This window comes from Chaetodon trifascialis, chromosome 17 (assembly GCF_039877785.1).
Source record: "Chaetodon trifascialis isolate fChaTrf1 chromosome 17, fChaTrf1.hap1, whole genome shotgun sequence".
NCBI lineage: Eukaryota > Metazoa > Chordata > Actinopteri > Chaetodontiformes > Chaetodontidae > Chaetodon > Chaetodon trifascialis.
Genome location: NC_092072.1, coordinates 6,728,321 through 6,744,923, shown reverse-complemented (window position 1 = coordinate 6,744,923; position 16,603 = coordinate 6,728,321). Strand labels below are relative to the sequence as shown.

General features: G+C 44.1%; 1 protein-coding gene across 2 annotated transcripts in view; it reads right to left on the bottom strand.

Moving 5' to 3' along the window:
- samd12 (sterile alpha motif domain containing 12) overlaps positions 1 to 11,869 on the bottom strand; it is a 105,419-nt gene extending 93,550 nt beyond the window's left edge. The window contains exon 1 of one of the 2 annotated variants that reach the window (XM_070984661.1): positions 11,715 to 11,869. In XM_070984661.1, the coding sequence (XP_070840762.1) occupies positions 11,715 to 11,727 (13 nt within the window). In that variant the 5' untranslated portion in view covers positions 11,728 to 11,869. Of the gene's footprint in view, positions 1 to 10,917; positions 11,363 to 11,714 lie in introns of those variants that run through there. The other variant, XM_070984660.1, reaches the window with a different exon arrangement.
- Between the last annotated feature and the right edge of the window lie 4,734 nt (positions 11,870 to 16,603).

Below are 16,603 nucleotides of genomic sequence, written 5' to 3'. Positions count from 1 at the left end.
GGACAGAAGACACAGTCTGATCCTTGTTACACGCTTACAAAAGTACTAATTAGAATATCTTTGAAGGGTAGAAAGAGACGCACATCGCCTGCAGTACAGGATGTTTTTGGACAGGAGCCTGCAGGAAGAGCTCGCTGCTCGGCGAGATTAAATTCAGGAGAAAGAGAAGACGAGTGCAGATCTTTCTTTCTTGATTATTCGTTTTTCAAAGAACAAAAGTCTCTCACGGCGTCTCAGCTTGGGTCTAATGACTGATTCACCAAAGAGCGCTCTCTTTGGAGGTGACCATTAACAGCTGAACATCATTAAGGCCGGGGATCAAACCTCAGGACGCGTTGGTAGCGATGAAATATGTGTGTGTGTGTGTGTGTGTGTGTGTGTGTGTGTGTGTGTGTGTGTGTGTGTGTGTGTGTGTGTGTGTGTGTGGAGTAAAAACTGTGTGCCAAAGTGCTGGCATCAAAAGTCTGCTCAGATCTGGAATCTTGTTTACTTCAGTTTAATGAGATAATTCCTAATCTAAATGAAAAATATTGCTAATTTTACAAGAAGTGGTCCTTTGAAGCTGCTTGTGTTATTTAACATTTAACATTTGAGAAGTTTGGCTCCTTTGGTGACAAGACTCGACGCTACGTCAAACATGAATGTGATCATCCAAACAGTGCAAAGACAATATATTTAATGTTTTTCCTCATCAGCTTCTGAATTTGTTGCTGAACAAATTGGCACAGGAGCAACTAAAGACTGGGAAAGCTGGTTAATGCTCCAAAAACACCTGTTTGGATCATTCCACAGGTAAGCAGGTTCATTGTAACAGGTGATAATATCATGATTGATATGAAAGGGACATCCTGGAAAGACTCAGTCATTCACAAGCGAGGATGGAGCGAGGTTCACCGCTTTGTTAACACATGATTGAATAAAGGATATTATGAGCTGCCATTTCCATCCATTTTGTATCAAGGTGCTGATGAGCAGCTTCACTGGAGCAATAAGGAGTTATCTGTGCTGCTCAACAGCACCTCAGCAATACGCCTTTGAGGGAGGAATATTCTTGAGCCGCAGTGGAGCTGCAGCCTTTAAACACGTTAACATCATGTCGAGCGCAGAGAGAAAGTCTGAGTAAAACTTAAGTGCTTCCTCTTTCAACATGATGCAGCAATTTACATTTCACTCCGGCAGAATGGGCGTCGCTGCTTTCAGAGGAATGAGAGCACACGGTTATGTAAGAAAACTAGGTATTCCACCTCGAGCCGCACATGCTTTAGGTGTTTCTGTAAGTCGGGCATCCGTCTGCTTCACTGATGGATCCATGACTCATTAATAACAACAACCGGTGATCTCAGCTAACGTTCAACACTCAGCGGGTCAACTCGGCCGTCGCCGGATTTAAAAGCATGCATTTGAATTAATTTGTCGCCACTGTGCGCTTCATTAGCCGGCTAAAAGTTCAAACTGCCCTGAAGGAAATGCACATTAGCAGGCTTAAGCTAATTTTCTCTGTTTACTATCTGACTGGTGGCTTTGTCGCGGTTGCAAGCTCAGCAGGGCGGCACAAGGGTTAAATTCAAGACTGTTGCATAAGCGCAGGCTGGTAATATACATGTAATGATGCGTTGCTAATAAGACATGGCATCCAGAGGAATTGTTGTCAAGGTCCTTTAAGGCTTACTGGCTTTAGTGCATTCATCAGCATATACAAAGCCTCCACAAGGATCTCACCAGTCTGAACTGAGAACAGCTCAGGGAAACCTCTACAATTACAGGACAACTAAAGTACAATGAGGCCAGCATATAATTAACAGAAGCAACATACAGGCAAGAGACGCCTTTTGGCATCGATGTACGCTCAGTTTTCACTGTCATTAGCTCGCCTGTGTGTTCATACGTCAGCTGTAGAGACAATGAGGATTGACTGCATGACTAACTATCAAAGTGAAGTCATGTAACAAGTTATCCAGGCAGCTAGACTCTGTGTGGGGCTCTTAATTCACCCTGACATCCTATCAAAAGTTAACTGTGCTCAAACTTCACAGGCTGCCCTCTCCAACCCCGGGGCTAGATCGGCTATGATTGGTTGGTCCCGTGTCAGGCAGGCGCGGATGTGCTCAGCTTTGAACATTTCTCAGCTGCGGAGAGCGAAGGAGGGGTGGGAAAAAGGAAAAAAGGCGAGAGGGATGAAGTGAGAGAGGATGAGAAAAGTTGCAGGGGAGAGAGAAAGTGAGAGGGGAAAAAGACAGACAAAATGAGTCAGAGAGACGGAGCCAGAAAGAAAAAGACGGAGTGAAATGACCCACTTTACAGCACAAACACACACGAGCTAAATATAACTGTGCTTCACTTTGGCTCGCCGTGAAGCATGCATCTCAGGAATAAAGCTGTTAACGTGCTCCGCTTCAAAGACAGACAGTAAAAGGACGACGGGAATAGATTGTTTTAATTTAGAGCCGAGTGACATCTATAAATATTTGATAAGAGACACAAACTTCCTCTATTTAGAGACCACAACAGGAACTACTGCAGATCAAGTGGAAAGTTCAGTATTTCTCTATTTCTCTCGACAGTACGGCAGTATGCAATGTGTCTTTTCAACCTCTTTCCTGCTGCTGCAACAACAACTACAGTCTTTGGGTCAATAAATATGATCAGGTCAGTGTCAGCAGTGATGCACAGTAAAGAATTACAGCATGAAGGCACAGTACAAATATCCATCCAGAATAAAAGTTATTCTTTGTCCCCATGTGCAGGAAGTCCTTAATCTTTCTGCATCTTCGACCTCTGTTACTTGTCTGCACAACCCACAACCAGCTCTTCCCTCCCTGCTCTGCAGTGGCCACTTTCAACTCTCATAGTCACCAGAAATTCACACCCAACTGCGTCCCAGCATCCAACTCCCTCCTCCAAACAGCAAAAGCGTCCACTCAGATTCTGCAGACTTCTGTAAAGTCTCCAAAGGTGACTTAATTTTACAGTGTTGAAAGAATTTTTACCTTAGCTACTAAACATTGCTGATATGATATCTATATTCACATTATATACGGTCACATTGTAGGTGGATGAAATGTAACTTTCACTGTAACTTTGCAGATTTTGCATTTTCTGTAAGTGCAACATCAAACCTCACTACATCCATACAGTTATAAATTAAAAAAAATGAAAGAAGTTGTGCATTTTTGCTATGAACTATGGGCAATCTTCCAACTTTGGTGTAGTCTGTACCCTAAAGCACTCATGGACACTCCAGGAAGTGCGGCAAAGACCAGAAATTCAGATCCAGCCTTTATCTACCTGGTCCTCTCCCTGCCAAATCATCTATCGTGCTGCTCGGCTTTAGCGGTTTGGCTGTCTTGGTCCTGCCTGGTCTGACTTATCGTGACCTTTGGCGTGTCTTTGTGGACATCCTACCTGCCTGCTTTGCCCTTTTTGTTCTGGTCGCTTGTGCTGACTGGTGCTGAATCCTATTTTTATTTCGACCATCAAAGCATGAACTCCGCTTTAAAGTTAACTTTTTGCCTGTGACTCATGCATTTGAGCCTGCTACGTGTTTTACTGAGCCATTACAAGTACCTCAGTACCACAGATGATACAGGAAAACACATACCGTGCACTCTTAATGCAAACATTAGGACTGAGCTCGGAGCGCATTGCACCCCTTCAAAGTGTTTTTGTTCAAGTAACTGATTAAATTAGCGGTGTTGTAATTAGCTGTAATCTGCTGTCACCACCCTTCAAAACACACAGTTACAATTAACTGTTTTTGCTCTTCACTTTCAAGTCATTCCAGACTTTCATCCAGCTGTTTTCAGACCACGTGCAGCACGGCTGTAAGTGGTGGACGACACTTGTTAGCATCTGATTTTGATGCCAGCTTGCTGCCTCCATGTCAATTTCCTACTTGAAAAGCATTACTGTTGTCTAAAATTAGATACTGCATGTGCTCCACCTTAAAAGGGTCAAAAGTATAAGCTCTGCGGCGCTGCTACACCACGCCACATAATAACTGCCTTCACCTGACACTGACTCCCTCCATCTGTGCCCACTCAGTGACACACAAACCGTCTCAGATCTGCAGCTTCAATCAGTCAGCAGAACAGAGCCGGGAGGACTTCATGGTCATCAGGGACTGGAGCTGACACGCTGCCAAGTCCCTGCACTCGCCATAACAGGGTGCCAAATGATGCTGAATATTCACAAAAAAAGCACAATGGTTGGCGTTTCTGAGAGAAAGGTGCAAGTTCTTTATAACAGGGACATGATCGATGAACGACTGGAGCAATATTTATCTCTTCCCCTGAGTTTAATCTGCCTGATGCTCACACGTCACGAAGGTCAATAGAGCTACTGTGTACAGTAGATTTTGTTCTGCCCTGGTTGGTGACACAGACAAGGACCCGCGCCGTCAGCCAGGTTAATGTTGCAGTGCATTAAAAAAAGTCCCGAGTAGAGGTCGGCTGCTGCGGAGAATCTGCATAAGACAAAGGCGTCACAAATCTGAACTCCTCTCGCCATTTAGCCTTCGCTCATCTGCATATTCATCAGATCTAAATGTGGAAAAACTGCACCTTTTCCCTCCTTCGTCACTGTGCTTCAGTGTGCAAGTGTGTCAAGCGCAAAAAAATGACAAGTGGCTTACAATTCAAGTTGATTGAGTCGTGCATCCCGAGGCTACAGGTGACACTTTCACACAGTGAGAAATCTCAGTGCAGGTGTGACATGAATATGGAAATAACTACGGTTCCCATCATCTTATCCACTGGGCTACACTCAGTATTCTGGGCGGTGGTTATGTAAGATAACTCTTTTTGAATCTTGAGAATATGGTTCTGCTCTAATTTCTTTTAGATCAAACTTACTTGAACCGGCCTGTCCTGAAGGTACAGCAGAAGTCTGACAGGACTCTCATACCTGTGAGCTAAATATGGAGCAGCAGGTTAGCTTAGCTTAGCATAAAGACAAGCTAGCCTGGCTCTGTCCGAAGTAACAAACATCCACCTTTAAGGGGCATTAAAAGAATAATAGGTAAACTTTTCTGCATAAAATGTCTGCCTTTTGTTGTTGTTTTGATTGAGAGATCACTAAATTACATACTGTGCCTTTGAGTCTACTATGGAGCAACACCCTCCGTCAAGTGTTGTCACCTGATTAAAAATACACAACTGACTATTTTCAGGCTTCACTAACCAACCGAGTATTTTCTCCATTAAGCAACGCCTCATTTAGCCCATAAAATGTTGTAAAACAGTGAAAACTGGCTTTTAAAATTTCCCCAAGCCCAATATGATGTCTTCAAATGTCTGGATTTGTGCCAAAAACCAAAATATATTTAGTTTACAATAACAGAAGACATGAAAAACCAGCCAATACTCACATATGAAGAGATAAAACCTGATTTATTTTTTTTTTGCACTTCTGCTCAAACAAATGATCTAATTGATAATTCAATCAACCAACAGGCCTTTTTTTCACCTAAGACATTTTGCCATTTCACGGTCTGCTGTGAAAAGAGGCCTATTGTTTCAGCACAATGCAAAACAAGAAAACATATATAAGAGAAGTGACAAAAGCTTACTCGTGCATTACGCTCAGCAACAGATTTATTGCCCTGTGGTTCTGCTTTGTTGCCCTGGCGTCAGCTTTCTTGGTGTTTTGCAGCTGGAACAGGACGAGTTCATTCCCACAAATTCAGCTCGAAAACAAAGCGGCCGTCAGGTTTGTCCACCGCAGCTCCAGACTCCACTGGCTTTACCTTCTCTTGGACTCTTTTCTCTCCAGCTGACAGTCAGACAGTGCGAGCTGAGCCAGCTGAGGCGCTCAGGCCGGACACATCGGGCTGAAATGTAGTGAGTAAACTGACATTTGTTAGGCTGCTTCCCTCTCAGGTGCGAGATGCAACTAAGTTTTTGAAGATAGTCTAATATGTGAATGCTGACATTGCTAGAGAACGGCTCTGTGCCCACTACGACTCTTTTCTATTTTCATTTTCTATTTTTATTTTCTGCTTAGCTCTCATTCTGAATTCCACGCAGCAGCACTTTAGTGTGGTGCATCAAAGATTGCTGTCGGTCCACCCAAGGGACGATTACACAACACTGCTCTCCTATGACATTTCCTACATCTTCTCTCATCTTAATCCCATTTCCTGCTGAGTAAGGTTGGTACGATGCTTCTTCACCGGAGCAACTCCTGATTAACTGGACGAAAGATGTAATCCTATTCCACCGGCTCAAATAAACATGTCTGTTCTACTAATTCTATTCCTGGGCCGGATCCCGGGGATGGATTTGAAATGGGTTTTCTGAATGGGTGCACAGGCAGGCAGAGCAGGGCAGGACATATGAAGGAGGCTTGATGCACAGAGGCAAGAGAGGAGGAGTGGAATAAACAACCTCGAGCACGGGGCTGAGCACTGCTGTGGCTGGACGCGGGTCCAGTTCTAGACTCTTTTCATTATGCCCATGTTTACGTTCGCCTGTATTAATCCTAGCTCTTCATCTTTGACCTGAAGTCATGCGCCCTTATTATCTAATACGACATAAACATGACATTGAAAATAACTCTGCATGCAAGTGACCAACTGGTTAAGACACATACCATTTGGGCCCTGACTACATATTTAAACTATCCACAAACAAAATATCGACAATGCAAAACGCCTCCTATTGAGGACTTGAGGCAGAAAGATCTAAAGCTTCATCACCAGGAGTCTTTGTCAAGTACATGTGGAGTGCAACTGATGTGCATCTCCAATTAAGAGTGATACAAACATCTGATTGAGCTTTGCTGTGTTTTTCAAGCATACGCACAACACCGATTCCAAAACCGTTGGGATGTTTGGTAAAATGCCAACAAACATCAGATGCAAATCAGATGCAACTGGTTGGTAGCAGGTGATAGTATCATGATTCTTTCACATGCCCGAGACCTTCGAGTCCTCAGGTAGCACCGCATTAAAAATCGACATGATTGCATAAAGGATATTACTACACAGGGTCGGGAACACTTCAGAAAACCTTTGTCAGTAAACACAGTTCATCACTGCAAGACTCCACCATGCAAAGCAAAAACCCAATAACCACAACATCCCAAGCTCACCTGAGATGTACTGACGCAAAATGGACTGCTGTGGTCTGACAAGTCCACATTTCAGCTTATTTTTGGAAATCACGGATGCCATCTTGTCTCCGGGCTAAAGAGGAAAGGACCATCCAGATTTTTACCAGCACAAAGGTCAAAAGCCAGCATCTGTGATGGTATGGGGGCGTGTTACTGCCCACGGCACGGGCATCTTCAACATCTGTCAAGGTGCCATTAATGCTGCAAGGTACATACAGGAACATATGCTGCCACCCAGACGACGTCCCTGATTTTTCCAGCGAGACAAAACCACTTTCAAAACTTCAACAATTAGTGTCCTCAGCCTTCCCAAAGACTTCTGCTGTCAAAAGAAAAGGTGATGTAACACAGGGGCAAACGCCATGTCCCCACCTTTTGTGGGACATGTTACACGCATCAAATTCAGAATGAGATTATATTTACCAAAGATTATTAGTTTGAACATTAAATATCTTCCTACTGAATTCAATTTAATATAGGATTTGCAAATGACTGAACTCTGTTTTATTTAAGTTTTACACAACGTCCTGACATTTCTGGAATTACTATCTGATGATGTAATCCGTCTCCAGAGGGCATCAGATATCCTGTCCGACATGATGCAACTATCCCCAAGACTCTTGTCTCTTGTCTTGTCCCTCTTGCAGGTAGAGTTAAGCCAGAGAAAACCTAACATTTTATGACACACAGGACACAGGACAACATCTTCTGCAAGCACGTGTTTCCCAGGCCAGACTTTCAGAGAACATGCAGTGAGGTTTTCATTTTTAGAAACACAAAAAGATGCTTCCTCAGAGGTGCTCCTTACACAGATTATGTTGTCGAATTTGAACTAAAAGCGGCTATTACTGAATTTTCACACTATATATAGAACCCGATTAAATCGTTCCCTGGAGTCTGACTCGAACCGCTTGCCGGCTTGAAGTATTATCAGCACAGAGCTTTGCAGAAATTTGGAGTTTTCTGCCATCTTGCACAGACTGAATTTGCCAAACATGGCTAAGTGAAAGTGCCCCCCACAGTAATGCTCAGAATGGGGGGAGGCACTCTCCAAAGTGCTAGTTTCTCAAAAGAGCTTATTGTCTTCTCATGTGTTATAAATGATTAAATACTTGACCTATATTCTCCGTCTTTGAGGGGTTGGTGGAGCACTGGAACAGAAAACAGTGACACTGCAGAGTTGTTGTGATTTCTCTCAAACGTAAATTAAAGTGATGGTGCTGCAGCGAGCTTCGTCCGGCCCACCGGGACAGCTTCGCTCATACCGCAGAGAAATAAACAACAGCAGGTTTAATTAGATCCAGGACTTCTGAGCAAACTGTGGCAAATTAGGAATAGAGACTGGTTTGCATTACAGTAATCAGTGAGTGTCATATTAGAAGGGATAGAAACACAATACATGCATCTGTATACATGTCAATTTAACAGAGCTGCACAGCACTTAATTTCATAGATTCATTTACAAGGAAGCTATTGCTTCTTTTATGCTTAATAAATTTATTTAATATACATATCTAATAAAAGTCATTGCTTTTGTCTGTTTTGTCAAAGCCCTGGGGTTGTCAATTCAGTGTTAAACTACCAGTGAACGACTCATCAAATCAAAAATCAATATTACAAATTTAGTTGAAGAAATATTCAGATACTTTACACAAGTAAAAGTATCAGTACAACAACGTAAAAACACTCAGCAAGCTCACTATTTGAAGTATCAAAAGTGAAACTTGGTCCTTGTGATACTAAAAAGCCAGGGGTCACAAGATGAATCTGAGGGGCCAGAGAAGTCCACCTATGGAGGGGGTTTGGGTGGTGGGGTGGGTCAAGCACTGGACCCTCACCCTGGAGACCGGGGTTTGTGTTCCATATAAAACTGTGAGCGGAGGCATGAATGGAGCCTTCACAAGGCAGATATATAAAACAAGCCAGTCGCACAACAACGGCACAGCCAAAATTTGCTCGCTTGACAGCTGTGAGTAGGAACGACAGCCATGTTCACTGTTTACCTTCATTATGACAATGTCAGGTGTTTTCTTACACGTGAATGAGACATGAGGCAGTTGTCCGACGTTCATGTGTTTTGGAGGGATTTTTTCAGTTGGATACTTTCAGAATCTGGCTGACTTCTGTAATATCATCTACTTCTATCCAGCTTTAAGTACAGTACTTCAGTAAATGTACTTATTACCGTTCCAACTCTGACTCCTATAATTCTGCTTTTTGAGGCAGAGCGCTATCATCACTTCAAAGAGGAAGTATTTCAGAGTATTAAAGACTATTTCAGCCACAGTGCAGTGGCTGTATAGGATGTTTAGGCCAATCCAGCAAAATGTGATCTGACCTTGAGTGTTTTGAAGTGCAGGATTTCTCCCTAATTTTGTCGGACCTATTAGCTATATCAGCTTCAGCGAATAGAGACATGAGTCATAATTCATCTCTCCCAGTGACACAAGTCAGTGAATCATGAATGAATGCGCCGAGCTGTCCTACAGCGGCTCGAAGTGCTCAAGTCACAAATTATATTGATGCTGCGTTTCACGGTTTGCACTTGCTTTACTGCTGCGATGACAAAAAAAACAAAAAGCTTTCAAAAAAAAATCGCACTGTGCTGCTAAAATGACATCCGAGCATTACGCTATCTCTGGTATCTTGCAGGAATAGTTGCAAGAGGTGATAATTTTGCAAGATATGAACATGGCTATGTGAAAAACTGTTAGATGAAAGTGATAAACTGGTATCATAATTTGGGAATTTCACAGCTGTGGAGAGGATAAAGTATGTTTCTCCGTAACTATCACATCTAACAAAGAGACACTGTTAAAATATTCATCTATGTTAGCCTGGATGAGAAAAGACAAGAAAAGCATAAAACTGGATACACCATTGAGCTCCGGAACAAAGTGTGCATCAGCAGGCAGCTTCAGCACCGGCCTCTTTACTGCTTTCAAAGAGAGGAATCTCAAGAGATGCATGAATGAAACCATACAGGGGGGTGTGCTGGAAGGATCGCAGCGTTATATCTGTGGCCGTGCTCGCCGTATATCATTAAAGACATGTTGTATTTAAGGCTTTGAGGCAGGTGGCGATACATTTATACCTGTGGGTCATCACCAGAAAGAAGCTGCAACATCAGAGCAAGACGGGCAAAGCTCGCACGAGGCGCCTCTTGATCTTAGAAGGCATAAATAGAGAAGACGTTGTTAAAGCGGATCCTAGAAAGCTCCAGGGGAAGCTTTTAGGTGGACCTGGAGTAGAATATTTCTTATTTTACTTTATTGTGAGTTATAGCCTAGTGAGAGAAGAATGACTGCTGCGATCAAAGAGTTCAGAGCCTCTATCCAGAGCACAGACGATGCACTAAAATCTGTAAAATATAAGGAGAGGGGAAGCAGGAGATTGCTGTTTCACATGTGTCTATTTTTGGGTCCTTGACATGGGAAAATAGAAGAAGTGGTGCTGCATAGAGCAGCAACGCTCTGCATGCAGCTCTTCCTCTCATTTCGTCTGTGCTATCAATGTCAGGACATGTAAACATTGGCTTGCAAACACAACATGATGCACAAAAAGTCTACTTTTATGAATCTAGAAGGGAACCAGGAGAGGTCAAACAGCGCACCGTGGGTATATAAAGCATTCTGTGATGATGGCAGACATGAATAACCTGATTGGGCAGGTATGCAGGAGCGCCTGAGGTTCATACCAATCATACCTGCATGGGCAAACACGCACTGGACAGCGCTGGGAAAACCCTTGCAGGGCCAGACCCAGTCCAACCGCATGCATGTGACGCCCCCCTCCCCTCCAACATACCTCTCATCGGATTCTGGATCCACAAGATGCCCCCGATGAGGTGAGGAGATTGGCCGAGCATCCCGCGCCACTGACCGACACTTTTTCCTCCCCTCTAATGCCCGGCGCACCTTCACGGACTGCTCAGTGACAATCACGGGGAGAAGTCGGTGACTTCACCCGCTCCACATGTCACCCCACCTGCGGCCAAATGAGCAGCCTCAACCGGACCCGTTCTTGTGGAACAGGCGGAGCGCACACACGGCGCTCTGTTGCGCCACGACACGAGAGAACAATCCGGTCTCTAAAAGGCTAAATGAATTTCTCAGAAAGGAGTCCCTGCTGGAAAACCTCAGCACCGCGGGGCTCCGGGATCCTCCAGGGAACACAGTGCGCGGCACACCGGAGATGATTATGCAAAGGAAACGGACGCTCCTCGGTCGCAGACCTGTTAACCACTGTTGTCTCCAATCGCAGCGCGCGCGCACATACACACGCACACCGAGCAGCAACATACACAGAAAGAGGCTGCGCGTTAACACGAGTCTTTATGGTGTGTGGTCATGTACCAGGACAGTGAATAGCAGTACTGTAATAATCGGAGATGACCAGGACAGTGTACGTAATGCGGAGAGAGCAGAGGCTGCAACATCACCCAATCACAGGCTTTCACAGCTGACCCGACCGCGTCTGGGTTGAGCCATTCACACCACACAGCTCCGATCATCCCGGTTAACTACAACTATACTGTCTGGTTTCTTTCAAAGGAGACAAAAACGGAAACGGCATCGTGGACAGCTCAGGGAGAAGCGCCTTACCTTCGACAGCCATCGTGCTACTCCACAGATTTGGGCATCACTCGCAAGGGAGCAGGCGAAATGTAAAAGTCAACGCTCTCTCATTGTACCTTGTTTGGCGTGTTATCATCACTTTGCTGCGGGCGAGCCGGAGCGCACAGCTGCTGCCGCGCCTCAAAGCATCCTGGGAAGTGTAGGCTCAGCGCTTTCTGGAAAATGAGGGAAGGGCAACTTCCATCCGTTTTGCAGAGAAAGCAGTTTGAAAGCTCCCTCTTTCACTTCACGTCTTCTTTGTGTGTGTGTGTGTGTGTGTGTGTGTGTGTGTGTGTGTGTGTGGTGCCTTAATGGAAAAGCACCACATTAAAGCCCACAAATTTCCCTATAGGTGAGGCTTTTATTGGTTTATGCTGCACATTCCATTGCAATTAAAGCCAGAAATGTGAAATCAATTAAATACATTTCACCAAAATACAACAAAACTACACACAAACATATACACACACAGAAAACAGAGAAGTTTTCATCTGGTCATCAAGCAGTTTTCTTCAAGGAAACAGGGTCAAAGCATCCTCACCAGATCGGGATCATGTTACAGTTGAAGTTAAAACATCAACACGTGTTGTTCTACGTTTTTGTTAACTTACATAAGAAGAACTCTCTGTTCAGTATGAAGTTGGTACCAGCAGCTAATTAGCTTAGCTTAGCACAGAGACTGAAAACAGGGGGAAACAGCTAGCCTGACTCTGGAGCTCACCTTTCAGCACATCCAAAGCTCACGTATGAAGGCGGGACATCCAGCGAAAATGACAAGTTGTGTTTTTACGTGGGTCATATGCAGGACTGTTTTCTAGGCAGGGACTAAGTTTAGAATACAGACAGTGACAAGCGGTGTACAGAGGACTTTAATACATAGAATACAAAATAAATAACAAGAGAAGAAGAGTCAGTGCCTCCTCATTAATGTAGCTGGACTGGATCGTAGAAACCAAAACCCAGATCTGGATCATCGCCTTGGTACAGTTATAAAACCTCCTCTTGATGACATGCGAGCTCTGGTTCTTCTGTTTATTTTTCTTCCATAGAAATGTGTGCATGTTTTGCAGGGACTCAGTATGATCACCACACTGTGGCATTCTGGGAAATTATTTATTTGTGCATTGAGCTGTGCTTTAAAGATTCAGTTTCTTAACCTTTATTTACACAGTGCTGGCTGAGCACACATGCTGTTTTACATGTTGTTAATAGTTAAAATACACAATCACTCACGCATCAGTCAACCAGTTTAGATTAAGTCACCCATACTTGATAACAGAGGGATGAACTGAAGGGAGTCTGTGAATTCCCCCCATGGTTTTAGAGTGTCATTTGTCCCTGAAGTTATCTCAAGAGGTGTTTTGGAATAGAAGCAGCATGCTGCCTTGTGACTGGAAAGTGTGATTTCCCATAAACTGCTATCACCCCTGCCAGTTCGGTCTATTCGATGCACATTAAGGCCATCAATGCTGAGCTAGCGCCAGTCTTCCTGGATCTGATGCAGCGTCGAGATCCAGCTGAACGCAGCCTGAGCAGTCTGCAGGGGAGCTGAGGGGGGTGAGTCGGAGGTAAACTCCCTGCTTGACTGGAGTAAGTCTGGGGCAGGCAGGCTCATAGCCAGCTGGCGGTGCTTTGATAGTCTAGCAGGCTCACTCCTCGCCCAGTTATGGTTGAAGTCAAGGCAAAGGTTGAAATCAAGGCGACAGCAACGGCGGCTGCTCCTCTGTTTGTGTCCACAGGGCAGAACGTAAAGCCGTAAAGCCTGTCTGCCACACATCCATAGATTCAGCTTTGTGCATGTTCATCCTCTGTGCGCTCCACTGGTGCGGGCAATAAAACAACAGCTTATTTTTAGACTGGCTGCGTCCAAATGTGCATACCATAATTATCAGGTCTTCAAACTGACAGCTACAGTAAAGGCCAGTAAATCCTCTTTGGTATGCTAATTAAACAGAGCAGTTCAAACATGGCACACCTTCCCCCTGAAGAAAGGGGACATACAGTAGCTTGTGCAGCGAGTTAATTCAACATGCAACTTGTGCTCCTGTCTGTAAAATGTGTGTGCTGTACTGTAAATATGAACCACTAAACCTGTTCACTGGGTGATTACACGTGTGGAGGAAGCAGTTGTAGTTTATTCTGAGAAGACATGCAGTACAGGTACTGCAAGCAGAGCAGATAAACAAAACAAAGAGTCAGACGGGGCCCAGCCCACTTATCTGTCTGCATGGTATTTGATTGTGACGTTCTCACTCCTGGTGTCCTGCACTGATCAATCAGACGACAGGTGCGACTGCATGAGGAAGTCCGTCTTGCATGTGTGGCGCGACACGCCTCAGCTCACACAGGTGTGCCTGTGGGTCCACGTGTTTTCTCTGCCTTCTTCCTGGTTTCTTCTTTGGTTTTCAGGTGCGCTCGGCCTCTCTGAGTGGTTTCCCTGACACGTTCTTCAGCTTCCCGCTTGTCACGATGAGCTTTTCAAGAGGAAAATGCTATGAGTCATAAGTTTCAGTGTGCTAAAAACAGATTGGTAAGAAAACAACAAAGCAATTGTAAACATGAGAAGAAAACTATATGTTTGGGAATTGTAAAACAAACATACTATTTCCTACAGTATATTTATATTTTATATGTATTTTCTGGAAACTTATACTGTGCAATTTGTGTTAAAGCTGAGAAAGTCTATAAAAATCTTAAATCGGTGCAATCATTTCAACACAATGTGAAACTCCATGGAAATAGACATAATTTAGAGCTTGCTTTAGAAAAGTGCTCTATGAATAAAAGTTATTATTATTATTTACAATAAAGCATTTTCACCACTGTGTGCAGCAGTAGTATCCTTCAAAACTGTATCAACACAAAGCTTTGGTGCTTTAATGCTCTACAAATGATGCATTAATGGACATAAATGTTCTGTTCACGGTTAGGGGTGTGTGTGTGTGTGTGTGTGTGTGTGTGTGTGTGTGTGTGTGTGTGTGTGTGTGTGTGTGTGTGTGTGTGTGTGTAAGGTGCAACAATGGCTGCCTGAGGAAACGTTTTACTTCCTGCAGACAGTGAGCTCTGTGACCTCGGGTCATCCCTGTTTCACACCGTCTCCTTGACGTACTGATGAGAATAATTATGAGGATCAAATAGTTTCTATTTCTGGAAGGATTGGTGACTGTGTCGGCAGTCTTCATGGCAAAAAAAAAACAAAAAACAATGAGAAAAGCTCAACACTGGAGTCTAGATTAAAGGGATAGGTCATACACATATAGTTTGACATGTTCATACATGTTGAAACAGTGGCCTGAGCGCTGGCCTGCATGCAGCGTCCAGCCTCTGTTTGCAGCGCTGACTGCAGGTAGCGGACACACTTTGACACCTGGACAGAAATCTGGATGATGGCTTTACATCAGATAACTCAATCTCCTGCCCCAGCCGTGTTTGGGACCAGCAACAGGGGACCATATGAGCTGGAAAGTGATGAATGAAGGGGAGACAAGTGAATGTGTTGAAAGTGGAAAATGCTGATGTTTAATAAATTCCTGCCGCCAGTGGATCAATAGTCGTATCTCTGGTGTCTTGTAATAAAACATTTCGAGTCCCCCCAAATTAAATATGAGAGATATTTACCCTCAGATGTTACCAGACTTACACAGCACACTTCCCACACTCACACAGCTGTGATCCTTCCTACGTATATACTGTATGCAGGTGTATGCTTAAACACATACTACATGCATATATTCTCAAAATAATGAATTACCAGTAGTGGAAAAAGTACTCAGAACTGAAGTTACCAAATAAACATAGTGGAGTAAAAAGTACAATGTTTGCCTCAGATTCAGCGGCAGCAAATGAGACCAGATCTGTCCACACGAGGACACGAACGCATCATCGGCTCTTGTATGACCGACTCTTTAAAACATGGCAGTGTCTCTGTGAGGTAAAGCTCAGTGGCGGCGACTCCATCGAAACTCCCAGATAACTCGAAAGTGAGCAAAGAGGTGGAGCGTGGGTGGAGCTGTGGTGGGCCTAATGAAGCCTGGTTACTGAAACCTATAGGTTTGCTAGAAGACGTACAGAATGCCTCAGTCTGCTGAAATGGTTTGAAAACAGAAAACAAGCAGCAGCTAACAGGGAACACTGGTTCTGTACGATTCTGCAAACTCTACTAACACTCAATAACTGGCTGTGAAAAGGAAAGTTTTCCTTTTCCCCCCAGACAGTCATAGTCTCCCTTTACATTCATCATAACAGGCTCAGTCTAGCGGACCGTGAGATTTAAAAGTGCCGTGGTCTGCTCTGTTGCTCTGCATTGTGCCTGCGGTGTAATGAATGCTGAGCTGCAGGTCTTCAGGCCATGAAACCCAACCCGTGTTTGAATTACCGTGCTACACTGCACTGCAAAGCTGCTGGATATTTGGTACATTAACACATAATCAAGTATCTCATCAATATAGGCCATAAAGAAGAAGTGCAAAAGAGACACATACGAGAATCTGCTAGCAACTCTGAACGGAAACTTAAGCAGCCAAAAGCTAGAACGTCATCCTCCAGAGCTCCTGAATTAAAACTTTAAAGTCTTAGCAGATTACTCAAAACATATGCATGACAGCCACAACTCAAATATCCTCACACTGACAGAAAGAGGCTTCAAGTGTCTACAAAAATAGCAGCTATACTCCTGGGATAATCCACCCCGACTCATCCGCCAAGCTTCTTCGTCTCCGTCTTCCTTTGATATTGTTCTGCAAGTGTCCGCTGAACAGACCCAGGTCAAACTGCCTTTTAAATCCCCCTCTTAGCCCTGCTTGATAACGGCTCAGATTATTTCCAGCCTAAGTAGCAGCGAGAGGATTTCCAGTGTAACTTTGACCCAGGTGTCAACA